Below are 14,747 nucleotides of genomic sequence, written 5' to 3' on the forward strand. Positions count from 1 at the left end.
ACTAACGGTAGGTGTTTTTTTTGTGTGTTTTTTTAAAAGAAAACTGATCTCCAATCCCTGCTTGCTTGCTTTCCTTTCTTATTGCCATCTGGCTTTAAATAGAAAGATATGTTCTAATATTTTGACTGCTAGCAACTCGGCTGCAATATTGCTTGACCTGGGGTGTGAGCATTGGTTGGTTTCCTCTAAACTGACATGTTTTCGTTGGCCTGTTCTGCAGTCTTTTGCTATTCGGTTCCTCCTCAATCCCCTTCAGTTATAGAATGCTATCCCATGCTACAGTGATGGCTCCATTATTTCCCATAGACTTCAATGAAAGGGATATATGCCCTACTGCGCAGAAGTGGAGGAAATTGAATATCAAATTTGACAGCTTTAGGACTGTGTGGTTAAGCATCACTGTAGCACCACTCCTGGCTATAGCGATTTCAGCACATTGCATCAGTGGTGATGCCTCTGGTTTATTTGTGGGTTGTGTGATGCCTCACTTGCTATTTTATGCCCTCCCAGTCACTCTGTAGCCTGGTGCAAACATAATGTTCCTGACCTCTAAATCATAGCTGAGAAGTTCGATATGTTGCATCATTACCAGCCACTTGAAATCAAGTAAATGCAACTGGATAGCAATAAATCATTTTGAGATTTGAGAAGTTTTAGAGGAAGCAATTAACAGATGGAATCAAATAAATAAACTGTTTCAGTTAGCATGCTTACTTAAACTTTTCATTCCTTACATAAGTTTTCAAATCGGCAGCTGGAAAGTGGTAACGCTTCAGAAATGACATGATAAGCTACCCCTTTCGATTTGCTTTTGGTTCTCCCTTTTTATTGCATTTCCCTTGGGAAAGCCCTTCTCTTTCTAATATAGAGGTGTGCTTTTTATCCCCTGTTTCTGAACCAGTTTAAGATGCTGCCTGAGCTCTTTCGGGATGAGAAGCCCATCAGCCCCACAACAGCAACACCTTCTGGCCGCACGCCGTTGTCTCGTACAGCTGTAAAAACATCAAAGTCTAAAACGGTCCAAACAAGCAAGGAACATAAGAAAACAGTGGGCCATCAGGTGGGTGAATTTTGTTGCTATGCTATTCATTCAGGGATACCCCATCTGATAACAGGGCAGGAAGAGGGAAGAGTCCCTGTAAGCGTTTGTGGAGAAATGCTGTTGACCTTCTAAAAATAAAAGAGAGAGCTTTGTGGGTTATTAGTCAGTACAAGCACACACCAAATTCTCATTAAAAACAAAAAACATTAAGAACCAAGGTGTATGACTTCCTGGAATATTGAAGTAAACTCTGAGCAAATCTATCCAATCAATATGAAAGATGCAGATCATCTTTTTTTTTTTTTGTAAATGGATAGTATTACATTATTCATACATTTTGTTAAATAAAATAGTAAATATTGATGTTTTTAAATCTCATTTTAGTTTACTGCTTATTTTAATTGTTTTTAATTACTACATTTCTGTTTTTATCAATAATTGTCTTTGCCTGATATTCTTAGATATTGTTGGGCTGAGAAGGTTCAACTTGCAGAATTTGCTCAAAAATCAGAATGCTTCTGTGTCTCCCCCCCTTCAATTTCTCCCTTTTCATTTCTTTCCTATAGTTCAGAAATTCTCTGCATCTTCTGATGGAGACCCTTAATGCCACAACTCCTCACTACGTGCGGTGTATTAAGCCAAATGATTTCAAGTTCCCATTTATGTAAGTTGTTTTGCGCATAGCATCTAAAATGCAGTACTTGCTGCTCAAAATTACAGAGAGAAAACCTATATATTTTCTCTGCTACTTGTTTTGGATGAAATAGGAAGGCTTTATGTGCTTGCTCATTTCATTAGATTCAGCTAAATGTTATCTTCTTAAACATTAAAGCTGTTTCCCATATTATGATGAAACATGGGAAGGGTATATATTCCATGAGTACTTTTCGGACACATTGAAGAAGAAAATCTGGAAGCTACTTGCAGATTGGCCAAGATATAACTAGGAATCCTCTTTCGTATTTTGATTTTTCATATCACGTGACTTGTGGGGAGTACTTTTTGGCAAGTAAACGTTACAACACATTAAAGAGAACACAGAAGCATTAATAAAAAGAAAGAAAGAGGAGGGAAAAAAAAAGAGAGAGAGAGAGAGAGAGAGGGAGGGAGGGAATCAAATTGGCTCCAAGCCAAAGGCCAGGCGGAACAACTCTGTCTTACAGGCCCTGCGGAAAGAAATCAGATCCTGCAGGGCCCTGGTCTCATGAGGCAGAGCGTTCCACCAGGCCGGAGCCAGAGTTGAAAAGGCCCTGGCTCTGGTTGAAGCCAATCTAACTTCTTTAGGGCCTGGGACCACTAGGGTGTTATTATTTATGGACCTTGAGGCTCTCCGTGGGGCATACCAGGAGAGGCGGTCCCGTAGGTACGAGGGTCCTAGGGCGTGAAGGGCTTTAAAGGTCAAAAGCAGCACCTTAAATCTGACCCTGTACTCCACCGGGAGCCAGTGCAGCTTGAAAAGGACTGGGTGAATATGCTCCCATGGCAGAGACCCCGTGAGGAGCCTCGCTGCAGCATTCTGTACCCGCTGGAGTTTCTGGGACAGCTTCAAGGGCAGCCCCGCATCGAGCCAATTACAGTAGTCAAGCCTGGAGATGACCGTCGCATGGATCACTGTGGCCAGGTCGGGGCGGGAAAGGTAAGGGACCAACTGCTTGATGCGGCGAAGGTGGAAAAATGTCGCCTTGGCTGTTGCTGTAACTTGCGCCTCCATGGAAAGGGAGGCATCAAGGATTACACCCAAACTCTTAACGGAAGGCAATGGCACTAATTGGGCCCCCATCCCCATGCCATCCCGACCTAGCCATAGGACCTCTGTCTTCGAAGGATTTAGTTTCAATCGGCTCCCACGAAACCATCCAGCCACAACTTCCAAGCATCTGGTCAGTGTGTTCGGGGCCGAATCAGTGTGGCCATCCATCAGCAGATAGAGCTGAGTGTCATCAGCATATTGGTGACAGCCCAGCCCATAGCTCCGGATAATCTGGGCAAGGGGGTGCATAAAGATGTTAAAAAGCATCGGGGAGAGAATTGCGCCCTGCGGATTGCAACCGTACAGTTGTAGGAAACACCTGTAGAACCTTATCGAAGTTTCTGCCTCAAATTAGCAATGTTTTCATCTCTAGGTTTGATGAAAAGCGGACCGTGCAGCAGCTCAGAGCTTGTGGTGTGCTGGAAACAATTCGAATCAGTGCAGCTGGCTTTCCTTCCAGGTGAGGCTGCTGGTGTTGCGATGTTTTGCTTGAATACAATATATACACCGATAACTTTTTGTTTGCCTAACTCTGCTGCTTCTTGAAACCAGGTGGACCTATCAAGAATTTTTCAGTCGCTATCGTGTGCTGATGAAGCAGAAAGATGTCCTCAGTGACAGGAAGCAGACATGTAAAAATGTCCTGGAGAAACTTATTCTGGTAGTAGACTTTATGGTGCTTATTGTCTGTAAAGCGTGCTGAGCTCGCAAAATTATTAGGGTGTGGTTGGATTTGTTTCATTTAATAGAATAAACATGCTAGTGGCTGAGTGTCATAGGGCAACAAAATAAGCCCCATATGGATTTGCAAAGATGACTTCTTCCCGTTGGTTGAGCAAATATGGCTTCCATTCCTTGTTTGAGCTTTCCCCTTCACAGTATCCATATTGGTTTTCCATTTAAATCAACACTCATGGCAGCTTTCTTTCTTTAAGTTTCTTATAGTCCACTTTTCAGGCTTAATGGTACCAGTACACCTATTATTTCGGAAATTTTATTTCTTGCCTCTTCTCCAATTTGTACATGAGATTATTCTTGAGTAGCCCTCTGGTGGCGGTTCAGGGAAGGAGCAGCTACCAGGAGCGAGATAATGGACAGCCCTCCTGGCTGTTCCGCCTTTGCTCTCACCTTCCCATAGGGCAAGGGAGCTGTCAGATGGCCCTGGGAAGGCAGTTGAGAACATTGTTCTTTTGGTGAATACCTTCAAGCACTGTAACTAACACTGTCCAGGATTTTCTTGGCATATTAAAGTAACCTTTGTGGCTCAGAATAAAGCCACAGTCCATGTATTATTTCCCCTTCAAATCTCACAATGTTTTAATTACTTTACTTTTACGTGGCTGGCTACCAGCTAAAAATAGGATTCTTTTTACGATTTTGCTCCTTTCGTTTAACCTGATTTTCAGCATGTCCTTTCATGTTGTATAGCAGGGGAGACTGCCCCCCAAAAAGGATTTTTCTCACTCCCAAGTCTCCCCCGTTGTCATTTTAATAATAATAATAATAATAATAATAATAATAATAATAATAAATTAATAATAAAATAGATAGTTTTTTTAAGCATTCCCATGGGTCTCCTGCCTGGATCTCATGATTCCAAAAGGTTTTTGCGGCCCTCCTATTTGCCTTTTTTAAAAAAAAAGGAAGAAAGAAAACAATTTCCTGAATTTCATAATTAACAATTAAAACAATGTAAATCAGTGTAGGCTAGCTGGTGGGAAATTCTTTTGGGAGGCAACCTTGAGGATTGTAGTTCTTGCCACACCCACTTTAAACTTTAGCTGATCCCACTTTGATATGTAAGGTAAAAAGGTAAAGGACCCCTGGACGGTTAATTTCAGTCAAAGGCAGCTATGGGGTTGTGGCGCTCATCTTGCTTTCAGGCCAAGGGAGCTGGTGTTAGTCCACAGACAACTTTCCAGGTCATCTGACCAGCAGGACTAAACTGCTTCTGGCACAACGGGACACTGTGACGGAAACCAGAGCGCAGGGAAATGCCTTTTACCTTCCTGCCACAGCAATACCTATTTAACTATTTGCATTGGTGTGCATTAGATCCCAGCAGGAGCTGGGACAGAGCAGCAGGAGCTCACCCCATAGTGTGGATTCGAACCACTGACCTGATTGGCAAGCCCAAGAGGCTCAGTGGTTTAGACCACAGCGGTACCTACTCCTGTGACTCCCAGGGGTCAACGTGTCCCTTTGTCTCAAAAGATTAGCCACCCCTGATTTAGAGGATGCCTGTTGCCTCTTTACCAATTCTGCTGTCATTGAGTCTTGTTCTTATTATTAATCCTTTGTGATTTCGGTCTGGCACTGATTGTACATTTCTTCTGAAAACAGGATAAAGATAAGTACCAGTTTGGGAAGACAAAAATATTTTTCCGGGCTGGTCAGGTAGCTTACTTGGAAAAAATAAGGGCCGATAAACTGAGAGCTGCATGCATCCGCATTCAAAAGACCATCAGAGGATGGTTGTTGCGAAAGAAGTACCTGCGCATGAGGAAAGCAGCCATCACCATTCAGAGATATGTCCGAGGGTACCAGGCAAGATGGTAAGCTGACCCCTGAGAAAAGCCTGGGTTGCTTTAAACATAAAACTCAACTGAACCTTCTGTTTTTCCTGTACAGTGGTACCTTGGTTCTCAAATCTAATCTATTCCAATAGTCCATTCCAAAACTAAAGCATTCCAAAACTAAGGTGTGCTTTCCCGTTGAAAGTAATGTAAAATGGATTGATCCATTCCACACTTCTAAAAACAACCCCTAAAACAGCGATTTAACATGAATTTTACTATCTAACGAGACCATTGATCCATAAAATGAAAGCAATAAACAATGCACTGCAGTCACACAATCAATCAACCAGTAGCTGAACTGGGTTCCAAACAGTCGCAAAAACAAAACGAAAAGAGCCGCAAAAACAAAACCGCAAAATAAATTGCAACAACAGACACTCAAAATGGAAGCATGGCACTCAAAACAGAGCACGTTCAGCTTCCAAAAAAAGTTTGCAAACCGGAACACTTCTGGGTTTGCAGTGTTTGGGTTCCAAGTTGTTTGAGTACGAAGGCATTGAGAACCAATGTACCACTGTACTGATCATTATGTTATAAGACCCAACTTGATAAACTTCTTGTTTTGCTTTCTGCCTGTGATTGCAAAGGGTGTATATCATGTATCAACTGTACTATAATAGTGTCTAGTGAGCTACATTTGGCTTGGTGGGTTAAAGGTTAACTGAGCATGATGATGTAGATTGTAAAGAACAGATCATGGAGGATGCGTATCCATGACGACCAGCATGTCAAGTGGGGCTTGCAAGAAAAGTGCTACTGTTGAGGATTCCAGTTATTCCATTTCCCTCCTTTGTCAGTCAACATTTCACGCTCCCTGAGTATGCTCAGTCTTTATTGGGCTTGCTCCAGCTCCTGCCCCCAACAGATTACAAGCCTTGGGGTTCCCTCAGGCCTTCTGATGGCGCTGTTTTGGCTAAGGACAATCTACACTTGAAAATCAAAATGATGATAGCTATATGCAGGTCTCACTTGCCTATGTGCAGCCTCCAGTATAGAGGCAGGAGTACTGTGTCCAGTTCTGGGCACCACAGTTCAAGAAGGACACTGACAAACTGGAACGTGTCTAGAGGAGGGCAAGCAAAATGGTCAAAGGCCTGGAAACGATGCCTTATGAAGAACGGCTAAGGGAGCTGGGCATGTTTAGCCTGGAGAAGAGGAGGTTAAGGGGTGATATGATAGCCATGTTCAAATATATAAAAGGATGTCACATAGAGGAGGGAGAAAGGTTGTTTTCTGCTGCTCCAGAGAAGCGGACACGGAGCAATGGATCCAAACTACAAGAAAGAAGATTCCACCTAAACATTAGGAAGAACTTCCTGACAGTAAGAGCTGTTCGACAGTGGAATTTGCTGCCAAGGAGTGTGGTGGAGTCTCCTTTTTTGGAGGTCTTTAAGCAGAGGCTTGACAGCCATATGTCAGGAGTGCTCTGATGGTGTTTCCTGCTTGGCAGGGGGTTGGACTCGATGGCCCTTGTGGTCTCTTCCAACTCTATGATTCTATGAATACCAGTTGCTGGGGAGCATCAAGGGAGGGGCCGCTGCCTTGAAGCTCTGCTTTTGGGTTTTCCAAAGGCATTTGGTTGGCTAGACTAAATAAGACTATTGGTCTGATCCAGCAAGGATCCTGTTATTGGAACATAGCTCCTGCTGTTGTTTTAGTAAATGTTGGTGCTGAAGTTCTTAAGATTCCACAACTGCTTTTGTTGGTCAACAGCATCTGCCTTTGTTGAACTGAAGGCAGGTTACAAATATGTAAAATTATGCCAATGTTGGCTTTCCCCTGCAAAATTATTCCCAGTAATTCAGACTGACTGGATGTCTGATGTGAATACGATGCGAACAATCCAGTTATTTAAAGAAAAATTATTTAAACCTTTTGCTAAGGAACATGTATGCTCATCTTAAATCTTTTAAATGCACCATTGTTTTTGCAAGTTTGGGCATATGAGTGTATGGGAAATGCATATCACTGCAAATTTTCAAAAAGGAGATAGGCCAGCAGTTAATATGTGACTGGTGCTCTCTGAGCCTTGCTTTTACAAGTTAGATGTGCCAATGACAATAATATGGTGCATTGGCTGCAGTCCTAAACTCAGTAATTAGTGAATAAGGTTCATTGAACTTGGTGGTTTAGCACTGTAATGTAAGCCTGGGGAGAAGTATCTGATGCTGTTGGGTTATCCAAAATTTTGCCATCATTGGGACCTTTGTAATAAAGTGTCAATGTCAAGAGACTACTTTGGAGTTTGTAAATACTGTCTTCTATCCCTTCATTTTTTCTTGGTCAGCCTTGCAACTTTCCTTAGACGAACCAAAGCTGCCATCATTATTCAGAAATTCCAGCGCATGTATGTTGTCCGCAAGCGATACTGTCGCACACTAGCCGGCACTCTGGTTCTCCAGTCATATTTGCGAGGTTATATTGCTAGGAAGAAGTATCAGCAGGTAAGAGCGTCTGTTACTTGACTCCTAGTTCTGTTTCTTCTTTTTCTTCTTCCTGGAATACAGTATGTGGCTGTGTTTCTTCTAGAATGCTATAGAACATGAAATTTCACAATGTTATTTTTAGAGGTTTGTTTCTCAAGACACGCACCAATTTCACTGCCAAGGTGTGATTTCTAAAAATACAGGAAGCCACTCGTCCTGATAATGTGCTTCAACTGTGAAATACTTAGGTGGAAAACTGTGGCTTTGGTATTGTACAGAAAACGACTGTTTTGCATGTGTTCAGTATGTGTGTGACTGTGTGTGTGTGTGTGTGTGCATCACGAAAACCTAGAAGTGGCCAGAAAAGGGAGCAGGGGCAGAGTGGTCTTATGTGCGTTCCACTAACGTGCATGGGGGTCAGGAACGTAACCCCCACACAAAACAGTTGTTGACTGCATGTCAACCCTGTATGTCTGTATCCACGTGCTAAAATTATGGGAAGGGTTTGGGGCAAAGATACCTGCTTGTGTGATTGCTTACAGGTAGTTGTGATAAATGGCTGGAGCTCCCTTATCTGCTAGAACTTCTTGATTCATTGGCATGGAAAGACCTATTTTTGGTGCACAAGCTGGACCCTTCAAATGAGTGGAAAAACCAGAGCATACAATAATTCCATTTGTAGCTCTGCTTTCACATGACACTTGAAAGTAGGAATAATATTATATACCAGTAACTGTAGTCATACCTTTAAACTTGTCAAATGTAAAGTAATTTGCTTTAAGGTAAAGTTTTTATTTCTAGTATGCCGGTTCTTCATACTTTAGCTATCATTAAACAAATATGGGATCTTGATTTCAATAACTGGACACTTTTTGAAACTTCCTTGAACATGCTTTCTTTATATAAAAGAAGTTTCAAGGTGACTTCCAGTAAAAGAATTGCAATTCATATGGGAAAAATTACACAAGAAAATTAAAAACACAGCTAATAAAGCACTAAAGGGATCTTATGCTACTTTTCAAAACTGTAGTAATTATTTTGAGAAGCATTGTATTTTAATAAAATAAGTTTAAAAAATACATCCCTTCTAGCGCAAAAATTAAACCACATCACCAGCTCAGCTGCTTTCCGGCTATGGAATTAAGGATGCTTCATCCATTATGTGTCATTTATAAGTTTTAATGTGGTGGTTCATTACTGGTCTTGTTTTGGAACATCTGTTTTTGTTAGGCTGTTGCATTTCCTTTGTGGTTATTGTAGTTACCACAGAGCTAGTCAGAACTAACTGTTGGAGGTAATCAATGAAAATTGCACAGTAATTGTATTGCAGCAGAAATATCAGTGCATGACAATAGCTATTACAGTTCATTGTGGTATGGTTTGAAGTTGCAGTTATTCCCAAGAGACATCAGTAGTGTTCAGATTTCAAATGGGTCATCAAAGTGGTAAGGAAGAGATGAGTCTTAGGCTCTGCTTGTACCAGAGGTCTTTGTAACATTTCTCATCTGTGGTGTTTTTGCATTTACTCTCCAAATGCACAAGTAGCAGCATAGAAATAAATGTGAGTAAATGTGTATTACAGGGAACCTAGTAGCTATTTACCTGATTACTTTCCAGCAACAAAACTGGGACATGAATTCCATCTGATCATTATAAGAACTACTGCTTAAACTTCAAGAATTGGTGCCTAACGTTGCTTTTTTCCTTTTCCCTCCATGTCCACATTCACATTTGTGTCATGCATTTTGTAAACCTGTGGGCAGGTTGTTTTCATTGGTTGTATGTAAGCCACTCTGGGAGCCTTTTTGGACTACAAATGTTCTAAATAAAGCGAATCCCTAATCAGGTGCACTAAAGGTGATGAAAGATGACTTTCTAGATGATATTTTCTAGGGGGGCAAAATAGTGCAGAATTTCTAAGAATGTGGCAGAGGACTGGCAGGCAGGCAGTCTTCAGATGATGAGCAGAAGTGCCTTTTGTAGGGCCTGATTCTGCTGTGTGACTAAAAGAATATTTTCAGTTAGGAGGTGAGTGTTGTAATTGGAATGAGCCTTGTAGCAATTATAGTTTCTTCATCCTCTGAAGAATCTATTGCATTCCTAATTATCCTAAATGATACTTTAAAACATCCTTTGAGAAATACTAGCCAAACAGGCAATGAGTGTTTGGTGTCCCAACTTGATGGTTGTGGTGGGATTCCCTTGTTTTATTGTTTATATCTGCCTCTTCCTTTAAGGAATTCAAGGCAAGGTCCGTTGGGGTTTTTTCATAATCCATTGACAGGTCTGGGCCAAGGGCATTTGGTGAGCTTTTAGGCTGAGCAGGTCTTTGAATTCAGGTCTTTCTGGGGGAGGAAAGGGGAGAAAGTCCTGTTGCATTGCAGGAGCCCTTGCGCTGGCTTCTGCTAGCACGCTGGGTTAGCAGAATCCGGCCCTTTGTCTCCTCCTCCTTGATGGGCCAGCTTTTGACACCATTTGACTTCTTTGTCCACCCACCTGTCAATCTTGGCCGGCAGGGGTGGGGATACTGCACAAAGCAGGGTTGAACTCTTCCTGCTTTCGCTGCATGTCTACATGCCCCACACCTAATCCCACATGTGATGTTGCATTTGGGGCAGGTGGGTGTGGTTTCATGAATGCAGTATTGCAAGCCAATGGGAGACCAGGCAGGCCAGATTTGGCACATAGGCCATAGGTTTCCCACCCCTGCTCTAATCAGAGCCCAATATCCTGTTCTCTATGCCTCATTTTGGGGACGCGGGTGGTGCTGTGGGTTAAACCACAGAGCCTAGGACTTGCTGATCAGAAGGTCGGCAGTTCGAATCCCCGTGATGGGGTGAGCTCCCGTTGCTCGGTCCCTGCTCCTGCCAACCTAGCAGTTCGAAGGCACGTCAAAGTGCAAGTAGATAAATAGGTACCGCTCTGGCGGGAAGGTAAACGGCGTTTCCATGCGCTGCTCTGGTTTGCCAGAAGCAGCTTAGTCATGCTGACGACATGACCCGGAAGCTGTACGCCGGCTCCCTTGGCCAATAAAGCGAGATGAGCACCGCAACCCCAGAGTCAGCCACGACTGGACCTAATGGTCAGGGGTCCCTTTACCTTTACTATGCCTCATTTACGTTTGATTTTCACTTCATTCATATTATTAAAAAATCTGTTACACCCTGATTGATTGAGCCAAATCCTTCCTCTTTTTTTCTTAATCTTTTGCAATGGACACCACCTAAGGATTACAAGGACACCCCTAGTATGAGAATTGTTACAGAGAAGCAATTTCAGTTGTTTTCTGTGCTTCAAATGGCTGCAGCCTTCTGGAACAGTGTCCTCAGCAACTGTAACTCTGTATATGTGGTTCTGTTAATATATCAGACCTGATCCAGATGTGTTGGCACATGGTGTCCTGTGACACGTCAGTTGTGTTCCTGTAGTTAAAGATAGTTCCATTAACAAAACTACTTTGTCTGGGGAAGCAATTGCAACAGGTGTCAGTAGCCATTATTAAACTGGTATGTTGAGTGGTCACATGGCTGTAATAAGATGTCTGAAGGAGTTGAATCATCTGCTTCACATATTTTCGGGAGGTTCCTGGAAGAGATGCTGTTGTGATGTCTGTGAGTTTCACAGGAAGCTCCATTGGCTCAGGTTTACATGTACTATATTGTAAACCACCTGGTGTCCTTAGTAAAATTTATAATATTTTGACCATCTTTGCATGTACTTGGCTCACTTGTACTACCAGATGTGGATCTGCTATATCTCCTGAATCAAGGTATTTTTAGGACAATTTAAAAGCAGTGGATGTAGTTGAAATGTCACTGATAGTGTGTCATGTGTCATAGTATGGGTTAGTTACATGAAATGATATTAAAATGACTTGAGAGTTTAACCATTTTCTGTATTTTTAATCAATATACTGTTTTTAAGATCATCTGTCTTTTTACATCTTTGGAAGTTTCATATCATTATGGATAATTATTTCACTGTTTTTTGGCATCCTTCCTCTACTTGATACCCTCCAGATGTTTTGGATTTCAACTTCTAATGTGTGAATTGTAGTCCAAAACATCTGGAGAGCTCCAAGTTGGGGGAGACTGTTTTATGGAAGAAATACAGAAATCCAAATTGACAAATTCGCCAGTTGAACCTATCAATGTTTTGGTATAAACCAGTTTAGTCTGAGTTCTTTATGACATGTATAGGTTTCCCCCTCTATGACACATGATGTAATTTACTAGTGTGGTTAGAAACAACGTAAGGAGTTAATCAAGAATTTGCAAACTGTTCATTATGCATCAACAAAAGAACATTAGATTGTGGTTCAAGAACTCTTAAACTGAAATAATCGCCAAAAGCGATTAATGTATTATGATGGTTATAAGCCTTGGGGCTCTGCTGTGGGAAGTGCCTGGCATTGCCCAAAGGAAGAGTATTGAAATGCTCCACCTCCATATGAAATTTGTGTGAGAGTGCACTGGGAGAAGGGAATATTGTGGAACAGTTTCACATGATTTACTTAACCCTAATCTATGGAGCAGTTAATATTATCCAGAGTTTGAAAAATCCAGGTCCTTTTGATGACCCATAGTGTGCCATACAGTGTGTGTGTGTGTGTGTGTGTGTGTGTGTGTGTGTGTGTGTAGGTAGAGATATATATAGGCACATATTTGTAACATCGCATAAGGAATCTGCACTGTAGACTGCTGGAACATAGTCAGCTTTCCATGTACCAAACAAGCAGTAGTATATTACTTATTTTATTTCTTGGCTTTAATTATCTTTAATTATCTTTGTTTTTAAGTTTAAGTTTACTAGCCACAGTTCATGGTATCAGTTAATTGTCCCTGATGACAGTACAAGGCCCCTCATTGTGTGTGTGTTTTTAATATGCAGATGCTTCGTGGGCACAAGGCCACCATTATACAGAAACATGTGCGTGGTTGGCTGGCTCGCGTGCGGTACCACAGATCTTTGGAGGCAATTGTCTATCTCCAGTGCTGCTTCCGTCGCATGATGGCTAAGAGAGAGCTGAAGAAGCTGAAGATAGAGGCACGCTCTGTGGAACACTACAAGAAACTCAACGTTGGCATGGAGAACAAGATCATGCAGCTGCAACGTAGAATTGATGAGCAGGTAAAGTGACATGTCTGTGGGTTGGATGGCTAGAAGCTTACGTCATCTGCATTTTGAAATAAGGGCTATTTGGAGCACTATATAAGCTGCTTTAGGGACGCGGGTGGTGCTGTGGGTTAAACCACAGAACCTAGGGCTTGCTGATCAGAAGGTTGGCGGTTTGAATCCCTGTGACGGGGTGAGCTCCCATTGCTCGGTTCCTGCTCCTGCCAACCTAGCAGTTTGAAAGCACGTCAAAGTGCAAGTAGATAAATAGGTACCACTCCAGCGGGAAGGTAAACGGTGTTTCCGTGCGCTGCTCTGGTTTGCCAGAAGCGGCTTAGTCATGCTGGCCACATGACCCGGAAGCTGTACGCCGGCTCCCTTGGCCAATAAAGCGAGATGAGCGCCGCAACGCCAGAGTCAGTCACGACTGGACCTAATGGTCAGGGGTCCCTTTACCTTTACCTTTTATAAGCTGCTTTGGACACTCTTGTAGAAAGGCAGAGTATCCCCATAAACTGACAACTGAGTTGAACTCCTTCATTCTAGCAGAAGAATGGGGAATTTGGAGCCCTCCAGATGTCGTTGGACTCCACCTCCCATCATTATTGGCCATTGGCCATGCTGACTGGGGCTGATGCGAGTTGCAGTCCAGTATCACCTGAAGGGCCACAGGTTGTCCATCCCAGCTTTAGCAAGTAAGAGTGCAATCAGATGCAGATTTCGCAAGTGATATCTAACTAGCTTGTGCCATAAAAACAACATGTAAGGTGCAAAAACATACCCACTATAAAATTTGCACTACCTGAAACATCAGGCAGATTGAAATGTGGCCATCCTTCAAAATTCGCATTATTTTGCAATGCAGTTCTCCAGCCAGTTAATATGTACAAAAAAACACATTTTAGGAAAAGTTTGCACAAAATTGCATTACGTTAGGGGAAATTGCTTGCAAAAATGAATATATCTGGCACAATTTCATATAATAATTTGTACATTAGAACCTTGTAGTAAAATGCTGATGAAATTGCACAAAGGCTTTTTTTTGGGGGGGGGGAAGAATTTGTAAACTGATGTGAAAATGAAAATTTAAGATTGAAAAATGAAAAACTGAGGGAAACAGACAATAACTGATTTGTCCGTCCCTACTTACAACAGACATTTTCATTGTGTGAAGTTGTGCACATTCTGTGGATAGCTGAGAAATGATGATAAATAACACATCTTTTCCTAGCATGAAAGCTTAATGTTTAACTGAAATGCATTGCAAACATTGATCTCTATCATTTTTTTGCTTTACGCAGTCCAAAGACTCTAAATCCCTAATTGAGAAACTAAGTACTCTGGAAGCAGCATACACTTCTGAGACAGAGAAGCTAAAGAATGATGTAGAACGACTTAAAATGAGTGAAGAAGAGGCCAAGAATGCCACCAACCGTGTCCTTAGCCTTCAAGAGGAGATTAGCAAGCTCAGAAAGGAACTGCACCAAACACAGGCTGAGAAGAAGACGATTGAGGAACAAGCAGAAATATACAAACAAGAAACAGACCAGGTGAGTACGTCTTGCTTTGCAGCACAGAGCTTTAGGAACAACCTGAAGGCGCATTTGTGCATAATCATAAGCCCAAACATATGTGAGATACCTAGGGCTGCATCCTTTATTGATGTTGCATGATAAGTTGGACTTGGACTCCCTGAGATGTAAATGGAGCCAGGCTGGAAGTGGCTAGATGTCTAGTGTCCCCATGTCCTCCTCATTGCCTCGTAAGATTCAGGAGCAACCAGAGAGAGAGAGAGAGAGAGAGAGAGGAGGTGCAGAGGACACGGAAGTCAGGGG

At 42.2% G+C, this 14,747-nt stretch overlaps 1 protein-coding gene across 8 annotated transcripts in view; it reads left to right on the plus strand.

Annotated features, from left to right (window-relative positions):
* The window catches only part of MYO5A (myosin VA), a 114,113-nt gene that overhangs the window by 64,392 nt on the left and 34,974 nt on the right, over positions 1-14,747 (plus strand). For all 8 annotated transcript variants that reach the window (XM_083712387.1, XM_083712390.1, XM_083712392.1 and 5 more), the window contains exons 15-22: positions 902-1,060; positions 1,609-1,706; positions 3,166-3,252; positions 3,345-3,453; positions 5,136-5,347; positions 7,659-7,815; positions 12,688-12,927; positions 14,214-14,462. In XM_083712387.1, the coding sequence (XP_083568513.1) occupies positions 902-1,060; positions 1,609-1,706; positions 3,166-3,252; positions 3,345-3,453; positions 5,136-5,347; positions 7,659-7,815; positions 12,688-12,927; positions 14,214-14,462 (1,311 nt within the window). The remainder of the gene's footprint in view (positions 1-901; positions 1,061-1,608; positions 1,707-3,165; positions 3,253-3,344; positions 3,454-5,135; positions 5,348-7,658; positions 7,816-12,687; positions 12,928-14,213; positions 14,463-14,747) is intronic.

This window comes from Podarcis gaigeae (genome assembly GCF_964106915.1).
Source record: "Podarcis gaigeae genome assembly, chromosome: 14".
In the NCBI taxonomy this organism is placed as follows: Eukaryota; Metazoa; Chordata; class Lepidosauria; order Squamata; family Lacertidae; genus Podarcis; species Podarcis gaigeae.